This window comes from Grammomys surdaster, unplaced genomic scaffold (assembly GCF_004785775.1).
Source record: "Grammomys surdaster isolate TR1022 unplaced genomic scaffold, NIH_TR_1.0 126313, whole genome shotgun sequence".
Classification (NCBI taxonomy): Eukaryota; Metazoa; Chordata; class Mammalia; order Rodentia; family Muridae; genus Grammomys; species Grammomys surdaster.
Window position 1 is genome coordinate 1,712,568 of NW_021621113.1, and position 17,469 is coordinate 1,730,036.

The 17,469-nt window shown below is 47.2% G+C and overlaps 1 protein-coding gene across 1 annotated transcript in view; it reads left to right on the plus strand.

Moving 5' to 3' along the window:
- Csmd2 (CUB and Sushi multiple domains 2) overlaps positions 1–1,680 on the plus strand; it is a 583,606-nt gene extending 581,926 nt beyond the window's left edge. The window contains exons 69-70 of the mRNA XM_028759696.1: positions 682–820; positions 1,521–1,680. Coding sequence (XP_028615529.1) covers positions 682–820; positions 1,521–1,680 — 299 coding nt within the window. The remainder of the gene's footprint in view (positions 1–681; positions 821–1,520) is intronic.
- The last annotated feature ends 15,789 nt before the right edge of the window (positions 1,681–17,469 follow it).

Below are 17,469 nucleotides of genomic sequence, written 5' to 3' on the forward strand. Positions count from 1 at the left end.
ATACACACACACACATACACACACACATACACACACACATACACACATACACACATACACACACATACACACACACATACACACACACACATACACACACATACACACACATACACACACACATACACACACACATACACACACATACACACACACATACACATACACACACACACATACACACACATACACACACACACATACACACACACACATATATACACACACACACACACATCGTGGCTCCATCTGATGAATGTTTTCATCTGATAACAGGCTTTGATGGCCAAGAAAATCAGAGAAACTTCTAAAGAACATCACCCTTTGAAGGTTATGTTCAGAGATAACGATTTCAGGTTCATCTGCCAGCTGTCTCCCCTGGGACCCCCAGGGATAGCTGTGTTCCAGGCACAATCCTCTGGACACAACATGACCAGAGGCAAATTCGAATGGGCTTCCAGGGAGCCATCTGAGAGTGTGTGAGGCAGGCAGCTGCTGTCTGGGCACAGGCTTCTGCCGGCTGAACTAGAGCACTTGACAGTACCTGACGGGCAGCAGGGTAGAGTGACCAGCAGGGAGCACCACAGCAGGGAGCACCACCTCGGGGGTTAGAGTGGCCAGCAGGGAGCATCACCTCAGGGTGAGTCTGTGACTTGAGTGTTATGTTTCCGCACTTTGCAGATGGCAACGGGTTGACAAAAAATAACGATGGCCTCGGCAGAAACTTTGCTTCCAACAGCAGCTCAGTGGCCGCTGCCATCCTGGTGCCTTTCATCGCTCTCATCATTGCTGGCTTTGTCCTCTATCTCTACAAACACAGGTAGTGGGAAGGCTGAGGCCAGGGGCTCAGCTGTGACCCAGGCCTAGTACCCTGAAGGCAGAGCCAGGGAGAGCAACTGTGTACCTATGTATACCCAGGCCTAGTACTCTGAAGGCAGAGGCCAGGGAGAGCAACTGTGTACTCAGTCCTAGTACTCTGAAAGCAGTGGCCAGGGAGAGCAACTGTATACCCAGACCTAGTACCCTGAAGGCAAAAGGCCAGGGAAAACAACTATGTGCCCAGACCTAGTACACTAAAGGCAGAGGCCAGGGAGAACAATTGTATACCCAGATCTAGCACCCTGAAGGCAGAGGCCAGGAGAGCTCAGCTTTGTACCCAGACCTGGTACCCTGAAAGCCAAACCCAGGGGACTCAGCTTTGTACCCAGACCTAGTACTTTGAAGGCAGAGACCAGGGAAAGCAACTGTGTACCCAGTTCTAGTACCCTGAAAGCCAAACCCAGGGGACTCAGCTTTGTACTCAGATCTAGTACCCTGAAAGCAAAACCCAGGGGGCTCAGCTATGTACCCAGACCTAGTACCCTGAAGGCAGAGGCCAGGGAGAGCGACCCAGCCCAGCCCACCCCACCCAGCATCCTCCTGACTCAGAAGAATGTAACTTTCTAAAGGGAGAAAAGACTCCTCTCCTCTCTTGCTTTGGATCCTGTGTCATCTTTTAATTCAAGGTCTCTTATTCCCAGGAGAAGACCCAAAGTTCCATTCAATGGCTATGCTGGCCACGAGAACACAAACGTGCGGGCCACATTCGAGAACCCCATGTATGACCGCAACATCCAGCCCACAGACATCATGAGCAACGAGGCGGAATTCACAGTCAGCACAGTGTGTACTGCGGTATAGCCCCCAGGCCTGGCTGCAGCTGCCACCGCCACCGAGAGCCCCGCCGCCAGCAGCCGGTGAGACTTGGGGTCTGGAGGAGGGTGGGAGACAGACTGGCTCTGCAGGGGACATAGGGACCTATGTACACACTGCTCCTGCACACAGGGACACCCCCTCATCACGCCCTCACTGCAGATGAGACAATTGAAGTTAAGCACGTAAACATTAAAAAACTTGAACAAGGCCGTGTATCTAAGAAGAGTGGGTCAGAATCTGAACTGCAGTAGGAAAGTTGACCCACAAGGGAATAAAAGACATAGCCAGGAAAAAGCCAGGGGGATGTGGCAACCATCTGGAATTCCACTGTTGGGGAGGCAGAGAGAGGTGTCAGGAACAAGATGATGGCCAGACTAATTGACATGTGAAGGTTCCAGAATCAACGTCTGGCCTCCACACACATGTATGCATGCATGAGCACTGCACTTTATGTTGCCCGTGCATATGCAAACATGCAGACATGACATACATACACATGTGTGCGCACACATGCACATACACAGGTGTGCATGCACACACACACATGAAGGGGTTGGGTAATAAGTGCTCTACCGCTGTGCACACTTCCAACACATTCCCATCCCCAGTTTAAGAAGACTAAAATCCAAAACTGAAAGACAGAACCAACTGACACCCTTCTGTTCTTTCCTCCTGCTTGGCTTTACCTCTTTGTCACCCCCCCTCCCACTTCTATTCACACCCTACCTCACCCCTCCTTTCTCTCTTCCACTACCTGCTGTGTGTGTGGTCTGTTGGTTCCCAGCTCCCCAGGGGGCAGGAAGGAGCTCCCCTGAGCACAGCGCCCAGTGCCCATCTTCGTCTGTCCCTCCGCCTACGTCTGCCACTGCTGGGACTCAGGCCCTTGCCCGCCCTGCCTCCATCTGTGCTTGTCACCCTGGAGAGGACTCCACGATGCCCTGGTGTAGGGCAGTAGAGGAAGAGGGCTGCAGCTGGAGGAAGGCAGACGGATTAAAAACAGGGGTGTGCACCTGAGCACACCCAGCCTCTCCTTCACTGTGTCCTACGGAAGAGACCACAGAGGCTTAAAAAAGGGAAGTGTATGCATGCGAGGGTGTGTGTGTGTGTGTGTGTGTGTGTGTGTGTGTGTAGATGCCCTAGACACTCTTCCCCACAAACCCAGAGGAAATGATGAGAGAGGCATCATTACCTCTCAAACCAACATGTCCCCATGCATGGGGACCCGGAGAATGAGTAAGAAGGACACATCCCATGGAAGGCAGCATGCAGAAGCCACCTGGCTGCAGGGGTGGCCCTATTTGCACAACTATAGCAAGGATTACCTGGAAGAGAAGGGGGTAAAGTCTTCAGATCTAATTAGGTAATCGATGCAAATGTTTTTCAACCACAATGGCATTGAGTTCTAAACCCAGTAAAATAAAAAGTCATTTGGGGTCCTGGGCAGCTTTGGCAAAGAAGGGTAAAGTCATGGTGGAGTTGGGGGATAGAACAGGAATCTGGTTCAGGAGCCTAGCATCACATCTGGCTGTCAGCTGACCAAGAGAATAGAAAAAGACCTCTACAGAACAGACAGCACACCCCGGAGAGGACAGGAGCAAACCAGTCCTGGCTCCCAAAAGGTGGTGGCCACCGCTTACTGACTTATTCTCCGTGCCTGACTCTTTACATGTCATTTCTAGTTCTTAAAACACCACCAAAGCAGGACTTGCTATTTCCATTCAGAGGTCAGGGAAGATGGAAGCATGAGCCACCGAGAACACCGGAGATGTGAACACGAATCTCTTTGACCCTCAAGCCTACCGCGCCTGCTGCCAGAAAACTCGTGTCTACAAGAGGCACCAAAGGCAGGAAGGTAGGGGAGTCTCAACAAGAGGAAGTGCGTGTCTAATCTGAATGTTGCTGTCCGTGCCTGGGCAGCACCAGATCAAGCACCAGAGCCCCAGCCTCCTGAATTGGTGCTTGCCCCTTGGCTTCCAATGGCCCGCAACCACAGCAGAGGACCTGGCAGCCCCTTAATCAAGAGAACTGAATGAAGTCACCTTCTCTCCAGCTCCTGGTGGGTGGCTCAAGAGTCACTTAGGCCAGTGTTTTTCAACCTGTGGATCACAACCCTTTTGTGGGTCAAGTGACCCCTTCACAGGGGTCTCCTAAGACCATCCTGCATATCAGATATTTACATTATAATCCATAACAGTACCAAAATTGCAGTTATGAATAGGCAACGGAAATAATCTTTTGGCTGGGGGTCACCACCACATGAGGAACTGTATTAAAGGGTGGCAGCTTTAGGAAGGTTGAGAACCACTGATTTAGACAATGTCACTGTGTTTAGGTCATTAATGAATTCCTAATGAGTGTGTTGGGGAAGCTCGTGAGTTTAGAAATCAACATAATGACATTTAGATTCACTTTTTCCACATCTACGGAAGGTCTCCATGAGCATACACGCCTGCTTCCGTGTGAACGGCAGCCTCCGACGCTTGCAGGACATACAGAAATAACAAACAGAATGCGTTTAGGGATGAACAGGGAGAGCTGCACCGCTCACAGGAACAATTAAAAGAGCTCAATGAGAATGGGCTGAAGTGAGGGGTTCTCCATTTCCAACAGGTACATTGAAGACCACAAGGGCAGGCCTACTCCTGCCCACACACCCTCTGGCCCTCTGGGACTCTGCATCCCTACACCCGGTGGGAGAGGACCAGCCTAGACAAACTAGTTCATGCTCATTCTGCCCTTGGTGGTGAATGCAGGAGGTTCTCAGGCTCCTTCCCCCTTCTTCCCCAAAGCTAACCCAGTGTGCTCACTCAGCCCTGCCTCGCTCCCTCCCCTGTGTATACTTGGGAGATCTCAGGAGACACTCAAGGAGCAAAGGCTGGTGGGTACCCAGCACCTGCTGTGTGTCACCCTCCCTCTGGCGTTGGGCACTGTCTCTTCATCCCCAGGGGCTCAGAAGGGAACAAGACAGATGAAGCCCTTCACCCACCATCCATACCCTGTACCTACCACCTCCATCCCATGAGGAAAAAAAAAAAGTAAAACAAAAACAAAAAAAAATCTTTTGTACAGAGATATATTTTTATTATACAAAGTTTGTACAGTACCAAAAAAAAGACAGAAAAAAAGGTGTACATTTTTTTCATTATTGTAGGTAAATGGTGTGGGAGCCTTTTTGTAAATGTAATAAAATGTATAAATATGGTTTTCAGAAAGCATCCCGTGCTGTAAATATGTAATCTACACCCCTTCTTGGCCTGTCTGCAGTGTGTGCATTTAATTTATCTGTCTCTGTATATGAGGCTTCCCCCCCTGGGGTTCTGCATTATGGTCCTTTCCGGAATTTGAAAGCAATTTTAAATTTTTTGAATTCAAATAAAATATAAATTTTTGCATTGGTTTTCTTACATTTTTATGGCCTCTTTCGTGGCTGGGGGCAGGTGTTTCCTGGTGATGAGGAGAGGGAGTTTGGCTGGGACTGTGGAGGTCAGGCTCCACGAATTCCAGGGTGTGGGGAGGTCTTCCAGGTAGGGCAGTCTCTAAAGGAACAGAGAGCTTGGGAGGGGGGGGGGGTTGGGAAGTTGTCATTTTATGTGGAAAGCATGCCCAGGTTACCTTCAGCCTCCTGGCTTCATGTCCATCCGTCCTCACTGCACTTCAGTTCTAACTTCCCTTCTTAGTGACCCAATTTAAGCCAACTTCCCCAGTTTTGGTGAAGGCATTTTGTCTGGCATACAGCATCTAGTATTTACCTTCTAGCCAATGAGAGCCAGAAGTATGGGCTGATCCTTGCCACTAAACCTCCCTCAGTTTGGCAGGGTTCGCTGTCAGAAGGTGCCATGGGTGAAACAAGCCCCGTTGCAAAGGAGATGGCTCAGAACAGAATTTTACCCCGGTTCATCCGGAAAGCAGCAGGTAATTTCTCACTGTCCCCAAACACCAGGACAAGGCAAGAGTTCCTTAAGTCTGAGGGTACAGAAAGAGGGGCGGGGTGACCACAGAGCCAAGGGACAGCACGCTCGCCAGCCCCTCTGCACAAGGGAAGAAGGTACCTGTTGTGCTTTGAACACAAATTGTCCCCCCCACCCCTACTGACATGTGTGTTTGCACACTTGGTCCTTGGCTAGTGCTTTGTAGAAACTCTCAGAAACCCAGCCTTGCCAGGGGGAGTAAGTCAGTGGGGTCTAGCCTTGAGGGTTAATAGGAGCCCGCCTCCCCCCATTTTCTGACTGTGCACACAATGTGACTGGCTGCTTCAGCTCCTGCCATCATGTTTTCTCCACAATGATAAACTGTACCCTCAAACTGTAACACAAAGCAAAACCTTCCTCCCTGAAGTTGTTCCTGCAGAGTCCTTGGTCACAGCAAAACTAATTAATCCCGCACCCTCGAACTAAGAAACCATAAGCAACCGAAGCCACCTTACCCTTCCCGCACCAGAACTGTCCAGAGCTCTGCACATGTGTTTTATCATGAACCATAGGGCATCCACAGATCTTCATAGTTTCCACAAGAATAAGAAGTACAGGTTCAGCAAGATGGAGCCGTGAGCAAAGGCACTCGCTGCTCAGGCCTGACAACCTGAGTCTGATCCCTGGGACCCATGTGGAAAAGCCAGACTCAATATGCATCTGCAGCCTCAGTACTTATACAGGAAGATGGGAGAGGAGATGGGAGACTTGTTTGGCATCTGAAAGGCCAGCTGATCGGGAGGTCACAGGACAGGAGCAACAACAGGAAGACACTACCTCAAGAAGGTGGAAGGAGAAAACTGACTTCCGAAAGTTCTGACCACCATTCCTGTGTATGGCACGTATGTGAACACACACAAATGCACACATGCCTGAATGTACACATACATATGTGCACCCACATACACACACACACACGTACATATGCACACACATACCCAGACACACACACACATGCACACATGCATGAACATATATAGTGCACCCACATGCACACACACAGGCATGTACTCATGCACAGCTGTACACACATACACACACATGGGTGTGCACATATGGTATGCACATATGGCACACACAGACATATATACCTGTACATATATGTACACACAAGAGAAATAGAATACAGAAAATGGTAGTACAGCATAGTATCTAATTAAAATTCTCCTCTAGGAATACATAAGAAGAGAATGCCTTTTGAAAGCAGCTTAACGTTAATTTAATAAAATTAAGCGAAAATATAGCACGGGGGCTAGAGAGATGGCTCACCAGTGAAGAGCACTTCCTGCTCTTGCAGAGAACCCCAAGTCAATTTCCAGCACCTAAAGGGTTGCTCACACCGTATGCAACACCACTCCTAGAGGATCCAACGTCTTCTGGATTCTGAGGACACTGCATGCATAGGACACACAGACACACACGCAAGCAAGAACCCAGGCAATTACAGCACACGTAAGAACTGAAAACCTCGGGCTAGAAGTGGACATAGATTTTAAGATGACAGACATACCTTAGAAAGAAAAAAAATGCACATTAAACAGGGATGATAGATACAGAACAAACATGCAATGAAGGTCACATAGCAAAACCCAGAACATCCACCAAACAGGAAGATGAAAACATAAAGAGAAAGCTGATTCGTGTGTGATGGGAGTCCTGGAAGAAGAAACCTACAGCGACCAAGCAGAATTAATATTTAAAGTTACATAAAAAAGATACTAGAAGTAACAGAAAAATTTGTTCTACCTGTTAAGAGACACACCAAGTTTCTGAGAAAAAATAATCCAGTGTGCTCAGCTCTGAGTCATCTCAGGAAAACTTCAAGATTTTAAGTAAAGAGAAAGCATTCAGGCCAGAGGTGCAACTTGCTTTTAGAGTGCTTGCCTATCATGTGCAAAGCCCTGGGTTGCTTCCCAGCATTGCAAAGAGAAAAAGAAAGGGAACATTCCAAGTCTCTTCAAAAATAAGCCTGTCATACAGGAAGAGGCAGTTTGTAGAGACCAATGCCGAGAAGCTAATGGGAAGAAAGGAATAGTGGAGACCCAGAAGCAGTTACACAGTAGCAGTGCTCTGTGAGTAGTTATATGGCAGAGACGCACTGTGAGGGTAAGGAAGGTAGTCATTGTGGAGACACCTGCACAGGAGCACCAGATCCCAGTACAAGTGCAGACATTTATACTAGAACCAATCCACATGGGTGAGGTGCGTGTAGATATGTTTTCACATGTTGCTCAATCTTTAAGAGACATGGCTTCCCTCTGTGAGCATGTGGCATACACAAAGAAGCAATAGAACTGTCATCCTCTGACAAGGATGCAAAGAAGCATGGGAAACCCAGTTGTGAATGGCGAATATAAGCTATGTTTAAGGTCCTAAAGAGGAGGAAGAAGAGGAAGAGGAAGGGAAAGAGGAAGAGGAATGGGGATGGGAGAAAGAGGGGGGAAAGAAGGAGTGAGAGGAGAGAGAGAGCAGGGGACATCTAATGCTAAGATTTTTTTTCCTTTATAGAAATCTCTAGTTTATAAATGAATTCTTAGAGTTGCAATTTGAAAACCCCAGTTCAAACAAATCCTGCCATGATCCCCAGGAGCAAGCCACCACTCCACAGAAGAAAACACATACCTGGTAAAGTAAATCTGGCCAAGAACCCACACTTGGGGATCACAGGTCACAGAGGTGAACCTACTCCTATTGTCTGCAAAATGGACCTAGAGTCAAGCTGCCCTGTAAACTCGTATGTCCCTGCCTGCATATCGTACGGCTCTCAAACTTCACCAGAGAAGTTTCTTTGGTTAATGAAGAAACTCACAAATAGTCAAAGTATGCAGAGTAAGTATCAGTGGACTGATTATCCACAAACAGAACATCTACATCACACACACACACACACACACACACACACACACACACACACACTCCAAGGCTCAGGAACCGTGGGCAGAAGGTAAGCGCCAGAGGTTGTAGAAGACCAGAGTGAAGCCTTGTCTTCTGTCCCCATGACTCCAGCAACCACAGGGCAGCTGTGGGTACTGCACAAGGTTAATCCAGTCAGCACATTAGTGCAGAGCAGGGAAGAGGGTCACAAGCCCACACAGTGTCCTGGCTAGCTTTTTTTGTCAACTGGACACAATCAAGAGTCACCTGAGAAGACAGTCTCAACTGATGACTTACCCAGATCAAACTGGCCTGTGGCCATGTCTGTAGGGCATTGTCTTTACTGATGATTGATGTGGGGGTAGCCAGCCCACTGTGAGCAATGCTACCCTTGAGCAGATGGTCCTTGGTTGTTCAGCGTGAGCCAGGAGGACTAAGGCCATAAGCAACCTTCCTCCATTGTCTCTGCTTCAGTTTTACGGGTTTTATAACTTGAGCACTTGCCCTGACTTCCTCCAGTGAAGGACTGTTACACTGAACTGAGGAGAGTTGACGGCTTCTGCAGAGAGGAATGTATTTCATGGTGTGGCTCTTGGTAGGTCAACTAGACCCAAATGGACACACAGGGGTATATGGGTAGTAGACATTGAACTTGGTGGGGTATATATTTTTTTAAAACTGAAGACACAAAGTTGAGGAATTGAGGAGGTGGAGGTGGGTCTGAAAGGACTTAGGGGGAAGGAGGAGGTGAATATGACCAAAATACATTGTATAAAATTATCAAATAATTAATATATTTCATTTTTCAAAATATGTGATTTTAAATTTGAGTTATCAATAATGTAAATTCTCTTAGCTTAAACATATATTAGTTATATGCATAAATATATTATATATGTATATGTAGAAATATATATGTACATATGTATACATATGCATGTGTATATGTAGAAATATATAGTATATGTTTATACTATAAATATATATTTATGTATATTAGTATATAATATAAATATGTATGTTTTTACATATAAATATATAACATATTTATTTCTTATTCCTATCCATTTGAAGGTTTCAGAAGTGATATGCCCCAGAAGCAATGGGTATAGCTTCCATCTCTTGTCATTTGTTTGTTTGTTTGTTTGTTTTTATACGGTAACATGTGGACATCAGAGGACAACTTGTTGAACTAAGCTGTCCTCTCCTTCCACCATGTGAGCTGTGGGATGGAATTTCAGTTTGTCACTGAGTCTGGAGGAAAGCACCTTTCCCCGCTGAGCCAGCTCACAGGCCCCCAACTCTTGGTTTCTGGATACCATTCACTCAAAGGAACTGTGTCCTTGGGGAAATGGCTGACTCCTCAGCCAGGGTCCCACACAGCTGTGACGGGACTTGAGGAAGCAAAGGCTGTGAGTCCCACATCACCCTTGTCTTCCCAAATGAGCTGGTTTAGACTTCAAACTGGTGTTAGCAGCAATGCCTAGCTTTAGTCCCAGCACTCAGGAGACAGAGGCAGTTGGATCTCTGTGAGTTCGAGGCCAGCCTGATCTACAGAGTGAGTTCAAGGACAGCTAGGGCCATACAGAGAAGCCCTGTCTCGGGAAAAAAATGTAGGATAAAGGGAGGGAGGAAGGGGTGGAGGGAGGGAGGGAGGGAGGGAGGGAGGGAGGGAGGGAGGGAGGGAGGAGGAAAGAAGGAAGGAAGGAAGGAAGGAAGGAAGGAAGGAAGGAAGGAAGGAAGGAAGGAAGGAAGGAAGGAAGAAAAAAGAGTTGGTGGAAGTATCAGGCCTCCAATACCTTTTAAAACATGCTTTGAGGGTATTTAATTTGGATGTGTGGGCTGAAATTCTATTTTTCTGGCAACTCTTTTTTATTTGTTTTTAGTGACTGAATTATACCTGCATTTACTTCCAGTGTACAGAATAAACCCAGTAAAACATATACTCCTTGCAGAACAGCCGAGCTAGTCACATGAGTTACCTCATACACTTATTGCTGGGAGAACATAAAACCTACTCGGCCATGTTCAAGCACACAGAGAGTGTGTTTTTAGTGAGCTCCTCTGAACTGCCTCCTCCATCTAACTGAAATGTGGCCGTCCTTTGGTCGGCACCTCCCATTCACCCCATTCTCTAGCCCCCACCCCCCACCCCCCGCCGATAAGCATTCTGTGATCCTCTCCCCCCACTGATCACCATTCTGTGACCCTCTCCCCCAACTTTTTAAAATTCTGCACACAAATGAGCTTGTGTGGCATACATCTTCCACCCCTTCCCTGATTTCACTTCAGAGATGACAAGTCATTCCTGGTTTTGGAAGCTCTTCCTGTTTTTTTTTTCCATTATGTATCTACCACATTGTCTTAGCCCTTCACCTGTGGATGGTCACAGGTCACTATCTACTTACTGTTTTGAATGACACTGTGGTAGACATGTTAATAATGTGCATATTTCCTTGACGAATTGATTTTCTTTCCTTTAGATATACAGTAGTAAGATAGCTGGGTTTTATGGTAGTTGTACCTTTAATATTTTGAGGAACCTCCATACTGATTTCCATAATGGCTGTGCCAGTTTCCACTCACACCGGCCATGCACAGGTCTCCTGTTTCTCCACATCCTAATCTTTCTCTCAAATCTTCTGAGCAGCAGCTGTTGCAACAGGTGTGAGACTAAAAACCTCAGAGTGGGTTATTTTGCATCCCCCGGTGATTAGAAGGTTTTCTGTGTACACACTGGGGTTACACTGTATAAAGGGGAATTTCTCCAAAGAATACAGATCGGGCCCTTCCCTCATGTAAATCATCCCAGGGCTGGGAGGAAGGGAAATACCTGACAAATATGAAACAATAAATCAATCCCCTAGATTAAACACAAGTATAATATGTGACCCTAAGACATAAACTTTGTAAATAATATCCCAAATAAATTCTCACACAGTGCCCAGCCAACGCACGTCTGTTGGAGTGTAGTGTAAGGACAGAAAGAGAGGCGGTAGAATTTAGACGCCTGGGAACAGCCCTGGGAACCTCCAGCCCCTGCCTTCATTTTATAAAGAAATAAATAACCTCACTTTAGAAAAGATTAATTGTGACCATTACAAAAAAAAAACATACACACAAAAGAATAACTATCTGTAACTCGGAGATAATCACATTAGCTCCATGCTGTAAATCCAGCAGGGCTCACGTCACGTGATTATGGATACTGTTACACATCTGAGCTAACTAGTTATTGTGGACTGGTTGTTTGTACATTCCGTCACATTAATGCATCTTATTTCCACACTTTAAGTAGCTGCTTATTTTCCAAGCCTGCCAGTGCTATAATTTGTATCCCAACCCCTTTCATTGAGTGTTTCCATTATAAAATGTTTTACCATCATATTATTGCCATAAGCAAGCTCATAGGGTTGTTACTGGGCACTGTGTAGGACCTAATTGGCTGTGGATTTATTTTGGTGACAATCTTTCTGGTCACACTTCTTTTTCCTCCAGCTGCAGTCAATAGCAAGAATATTGGCAACAGAGCTTGCATTTTTTTTTTTGGATCCTCACATGACAGACCGTGTCAGTACCAAACACACGTGACAAAAGACACACCAAAGACATGTGAGGTTTTGTTCTGTTGGCAGCTGTACCTGAAATTATATGCCTGAGCTAGAGACGGAGTGAAGGAGAGAGGAAGACGGTCCTGAGGCGTGCTTCTCTTTGTAGTGAAGAAGAGGAAGTGTGGCTCAGTCTAATCTGAGGCTTAGGAAAGCTAGACATCACTTTGATGGAGATCAGCCTAGCTCGGATCCCCAACTCTCTCTCTCTGCTGTGTCATGCATGGCACTGGCTTCGTGAGAGTAAGTTCCCCTGAGCAAAACCATTGTGCTCTCAGGAAGCCCAACCTGGTCTGGCACAGGCACTAAGAGTTATACATGTACTGACATGCACTAACATGCACTGACAGAGCACTAACATGTACTGACATGTACTGACAGACTATAAGGAACATTACAAGGAAAGTAATGGGGGAAGGACCCAGGTCGGGTGGGAATTAGGGCCTTTCTGTGACTTCAACTGAGACCTGATATGTGGGAGGTGGCTAGGTCATGAGTGCCGGGAACGGCATTCCAGTAGCTGGACCGATTTGTGTAAAGCCCAGCAGGGTCCCAGACTGTGGGAGGAACTGAAAGAGACCAAGGTAGTCAGAGCGCGAGGAAGTGTGGAAAAGAGCGTGTGACAGAAACAAGTGCAAATCAACACATCTGTAACCGGAAAGGGGTGGCGGTGTCTTGCTCTGTAATATCAGAGAAGCACCAGCTGAAGTGAGCCTAGCACAGCAACAGATGTATCAGTTCAGCAACTGAGTATAGGTGAGGATGGTAACTGGGTTTGGGTGGGGCAATAACTGGGCTTAGGGGGCAGTAACCTGGTTGAGGGGCAACAACTGGGTTTGGGATGGCAATAACTGGGTATGGCTGGGGTAAACACAGCGAGGGTGGAGGCAGCGGTGGTGACAATGGACAGGGATGGATGGAGTGCAGATCCCTTGGGGAGACTGATCTCACAGTGTAGAGATGCTAGAAGGATGGAGAGACAGTGGGAGAGGAGGTTCAAGCGTGACTGCCATGTCTGGGTGGGTGATACTCTTTACTGGATGAGACACAAAAGGGTGGAGGGTTAGAAATCAGCTTAAATCCACAGGGGCACGCTGAGACCCAGGGGAGATGCCGGGAAACCAGCTGAGAACATCTGAAGCTCCAGAGAGGCAAGAGTTCAGATCACACTAATTGTGGGTGCTGGGGGTGGAGGGTTTGAGGCCCAGGCTTTGAGTGAGCAGTTGTGATGTCAAAGATGGCAATGCCACCTGAGCTCCTGTGTGTGTCCAAGTCATCCAGGTTGACAGCAAGAACTGGATGCAGAGGAGGAAAACCAGCCAGGGGAAGCAGACCTGGGTGGCTGCAGGAGGATACCCAGCAGGTGAGAGCTGACACAGGCAGAGGAAGGATGCTGGGGATACAAAGACTGTGCCGAGGAGCACTGGGGTGGAGTGCTGGTCTGGAGAGTAGCCCTGGAGCCAACATACTGCATCTGACTTGTGTTTTACGGCTTTTCTGCATAGCAGCTGGATGTTACCTAAAGCAAGTTACTAACCTGGGTCTCTCAGTGGGGTGACCATGTCACCTCACTGAGGCTGAACTTAGGGTGTTTGCATATAGGTCCTTTGCAGGTAAGAGATCTAAGTGACTGACCAAACCAACAGGGAAGCAAAGAAGTAACAGTGTGTGGGAGGGGAGCAGAGGATTAAGGAGAATGCTATACAACCCGTGTCCCCACCAAGCGGTTCAGCTCTGAGAACTGAGCAGCCACCATTTCAAAAGGCTTCCAGGGGTTCAGGATCCTTTAGGAATCTGTTTCCAGAAGACTGAGTAGGATGGGTAACCTCAACTATCAACTTGATGAGAGCTACAATTATCTGGGAGATGACCCTCTGGGCATGCTTGTTGGGGACTGTCTCGATCAGGGTGAGACGTGGGAAGATTAGCCCACTGTGGGTAGCACCATTCCTTAGGAAGGGATCCTAGACCATTTAAAGAGAAAATGAGCTGAGCACAGGCGCTCCCATCCTCTGCCTCCTGACTGCATATGCCACAGGCTCCTGCTGCTGTGACATTCCTGACATGCTGGGTGACTGTACCTTCAAACTGTGAGCCAAAGTAAACCCTCAGCGTTAGCTTCAGTTGTCAACCTGACACACCCGGGAAGAGGGGAGCTCAGCTGAGGGATTGCCTCCATCGGATTGACTTGTAGGCATATCTGTGAGGGCATTTTCTTAATTGCTGACAGATGTAGAAGGGCCCAGCCCACTGCAGATGGTGCCACCCCTGATCAGGTAGGCTTGGGCTGGATAAGAAAGGCAAGTGAGTGAACCAGCGGGAGGCAGCTAGTAACTAGTATCCCTCCATAGTGTTCTCTGCATCAGTTCCTGCCTCGGGTTCCTGCCCTGACTTCCCTCAAGGATGGACTGTGACATGGAAGTGTAGGCTAAATAAACCCTGTAGCAGTTGACTAGTTAAACCACTTTGGCTCCTGGTGGGTCGTGTACATGCTGCACCCTCCATGAGTTCTGCGTTCACGAATGAAAGACATACACAGGCCATTCAATTTTGATGTGCCTTGACTAGCTCACTAGCTGAACACTTTGAAACCTCCTGGCGGCTAGCACACATTCCCCTCTGGTATTCCTGGCTTAACACCTTCTCAATCTACATTTTACCTTTGCTGCCCTGTTACCTTCTGTGTAGCCACCTCCCCCCAGCCCCCACACAGAGCCACTTTCCTTTTCACCTACATTGCTAAATGATTTTTCTCCTACAGCTCTTAAATCTGATCCTCTCCCTCTGAGTCCTGGCTCTTCTCTCTTCTGCCCCTCCGGTCCTTGCTCATGCACAATCTAAAAGTCCCGCCTCTGTCTCCCTACTCAGCCATTGGCTGTACAGCAGCAGTCCAGGACATTAAGAGGTGTGATTTAAAACACACACAAACAACAACAACAAAAAGAAAAGAAAAACCAGCTACACGAAGATAGCCTGGGAGGCAGAGCAAGGCTGACACCAGGCACTTCTGACTCACGGAACTCATCTGCAGGTGCATCTTTATGAATACCAGATAGTTTTTTTTAAAAAAAAAAAAAAAGGAAATTGTGAAAATGTAAAAGAAATTTGCTATTATCAAAAGGCTAAATAAGACAAGACACCATTTTCAAAAATATGAAGAAGTCACTAGGCAGAAATTCAAATTCCGCCACAGTTAGCCCTTCTTGAAGTCACAATACATAAGACTCGGCTTTCATTTCCCCCTAGGAACTGCACTGCTCTGGATCAGCCAATTGTATGAGATTGTGAGACTGAGCTCTACCCACTCAAGTGGAGTCACAGGAAACCCTTTAAAAACCTGGCTGGCCCTGGGTGGGTGTCCGCAAACGGTCCGAGGCTACACACCTTTATGGAAAAAAGCCCAAGTTTTTGCCTTGGCAAACAAAATACTTTGGACTGGGTGGAAATTTTCTTGAAATCCCTGCTCCTTATCTTTTTAAAGTTTTATTTTTATTTTTAATTTTGTCTTGTGTGTGGGTATGTGCACCGAATGCCGGCCGGGGCCTGAGGCAGCCAGAGGCGGCAAATCCCCTGGAGCTGGCATTACAGGCAGTTGTGAATTGCTGAGTGTAGTGCTGAGAATTGTACTCCTGTCCTCTGGAAGAGCAGTTTGACCCTTAACCACTGAGCCATCTCTCCAGCTCCCAGGCCATTTCTTATGATCAACAACAGCTGTATCACCAAAAACCCCACCAGTAGCTGCATGGATAACCACCTCACAAAAGCTCTCCTTCGATAACAGAGGGATTACTTGAAAGAATGCATAGTTAGTTTCAGGTGAAGGTCTAACGACCCTCCCCAAAGCCCCTCCTATGACGGAAGATCAATAGGTCAGAACTGGTGGGTAACTGTGCTGACTAGAACTGTGCTATTATCTTGACACAGCTAAGTCACCTAAGAGGACACCTCAGCTGAAAACTGCCTCTATCAGATAGATTGTCCTGTAAGCATGTTTATGGGACATTTTCTTAATTAATGATGGATCTAGGAAGACCCAGCCCACTGTGGGTGGCACCATCCCCAAGCAGGTGGATCTGGGTTATATATAAAAAGCAAGCTTAGTGGGCCATGAAGAGTGAGCTAATAAGCATGTCTGAAAAGATTGTCCCCCAGCACGAGAGCCTGAAGATCTTGGCTCCATCTTCCCTGAGGCAGCACCATGTCCTGACCACTCCCCTTCCGCGTTCACCCGTCTTGCGTAAATAAACAAGTTGCTAGAAGAATCTATATCTAGTTTCTTCCCCTACCCCTTTTGGTCATCGTTTAATTTACTCAGCAGGCCATCTCACCCTAAAATTAGAGTTTGCCTAGCATAGAAAAGAAAGAAAATGGGAAAGAATGAGAAAGCAAAACAAAGCCAGAATAATAAAATAAAGCCAGGTGATTTAATACGCCCGAAGGGCCTGTCTGTTTTAGAGTTAAGGTCTTCAGTCAGTCTCTTACAGGCTGAGTCAACTAATTCTAACTTCAGGACACAACTAAAAGTCAATTGCAAATGTCTATTTTTCCAAAGGAATTAGCCTATGGAGAAATTCCTGCTGACTGTACCTACTTCATTTCCCTGACAGACAGGTCTAGCCGGACCCCTGCCTGTCCAGCCTCACTTCTTTCATGTTTCCTGGAAACTTCAGGAACAGGGTGGTTTCTCAGATGTGATCAGCCGCCGTCCACAGCGGTGCCCTCTCCTGCTCTGGGCCGGTATGTTTATAGAAAGCTTCTGATCACTGCTGCCAGGGGGCGCCACTGAGGCACCACTTCTCTGTGTTCTGTTAGTTGTCCAGGGCCCTGAGGTTAAACCCAGCTTCTGTGTGGAAAGAGACACCCCTTCCCTCCTGATTCACCACTTGCCACCTAAGTAGGGCTCCCTGAGCCCCAGGAACTCTCAAGACAAGTGACAACAGTTTTCAGTGACAGCCGCAGCCCCTGTTCCACTTGGGCTCAGGTGAATGCCTGATACTGTTATCAGAACTTGATTTTTTAAGTGCCACTTCCTGTGACCCTTGTCCTCCAGGTGGCATGACTATGGTGTATTTTCCTACAACACAAATGTAAAAAGCAGGCATGACTTTAGCAATAAGCAGCAAACACAAGAATCTATGTGGAAAATCACTAATGATGTCGTAAGAAGCTAATGGCCATGTGAATCCCCAGATCACAGGTTCAGTTAATTTAGAAAATCAATGAGTGAGAAGGGTTCTGCTTTTCACAGACCTGAGGCTATGGCTTTAACTAAGTGGCTGTTAACACAGACACACACACACACACACACACACACACACACACAC